Source organism: Salpingoeca rosetta (genome assembly GCF_000188695.1).
Source record: "Salpingoeca rosetta unplaced genomic scaffold supercont1.36, whole genome shotgun sequence".
NCBI classification, from domain to species: Eukaryota; class Choanoflagellata; order Craspedida; family Salpingoecidae; genus Salpingoeca; species Salpingoeca rosetta.
The window spans coordinates 677,444-678,322 of record NW_004754898.1 but is presented as its reverse complement, the minus strand read 5'-3'; the positions used below and the strand labels follow the sequence as shown (position 1 = coordinate 678,322).

The 879-nt window shown below is 65.6% G+C and overlaps 1 protein-coding gene across 1 annotated transcript in view; it reads left to right on the top strand.

Moving 5' to 3' along the window:
* PTSG_10401 (teneurin-2) overlaps positions 1–879 on the top strand; it is a gene marked incomplete at its 3' end in the record, with an annotated part of 40,053 nt that overhangs the window by 2,958 nt on the left and 36,216 nt on the right. Inside the window, exon 4 of the mRNA XM_004988395.1 lies at positions 109–823. Coding sequence (XP_004988452.1) covers positions 109–823 — 715 coding nt within the window. The remainder of the gene's footprint in view (positions 1–108; positions 824–879) is intronic.

The following is an 879-nucleotide window of genomic DNA, read 5'->3' as shown; positions in this document are numbered from 1 at the left end:
GCCAGTGCGACTTTGACTCGCTACAGCGGGCCCGGCTGTGAGATTTCGGCTTGACTGGCTGCACAGCAGCACTGTGCACGTCATCAACGGCACGCGCACGGTCTGCAGCGAGGCGTGCCGCTGGACTGCAGTGGCCACGGCGAGTGCAACGAAGCCCTGTTTGAGTGTACCTGTGAGCCCGGGTGGAAGGGCATCGGCTGCGACACGCCAGACTGTCCCGAGGACTGCAATGGCCGTGGCACGTGTCGCCCAGTCGTATTAGAGGATGGCACTGTCGATGTGCGCTGCACCGGCTGTGCGGTTGGCTGGATGGGCGAGGCCTGCGATGAGCCCTGCATCCACGGCCGCCAGGAGCCCATGGACTCGGGCATTTGCGTGTGCGAGCCGTGCTATCACGGCGACGGCTGCGAGCTGCTGTGCAACGACTACGGCACCTGCGTGAACGGCACCTGCGATTGCGGCACGTTCAACGGTGAGGGTTTCTGGGGCGAGTTCTGCCAGCGCCGAGGCTGCCCTGGCGTTGGCATTGACTGCTCTGGGCGCGGCGACTGCCAGCCGAGCACCCAACAGTGCCTATGCTACGCTGGCTGGCTGGGCGATGGCTGCGACCAGCCGGACTGCATTGGTGACCCCGACTGCTATGGGCGCGGCACGTGCGAGGGCCTTCCCCGCGAGCAGCCGCGCTGCATCGACTGCGACGATGGCTGGATGGGCATTGACTGCAACGAGCCCTGCATCAACGGCACGGAGACACCCAAGAACTCCGGCGTCTGCGTCTGCGATGAGTGCTTCTCCGGTGCTGGCTGCGACATCATGTGCTCTGGTCACGGCACGTGCAACAACGGCATGTGCGAGTGCGAGCGACGAGCGGACGGCCTG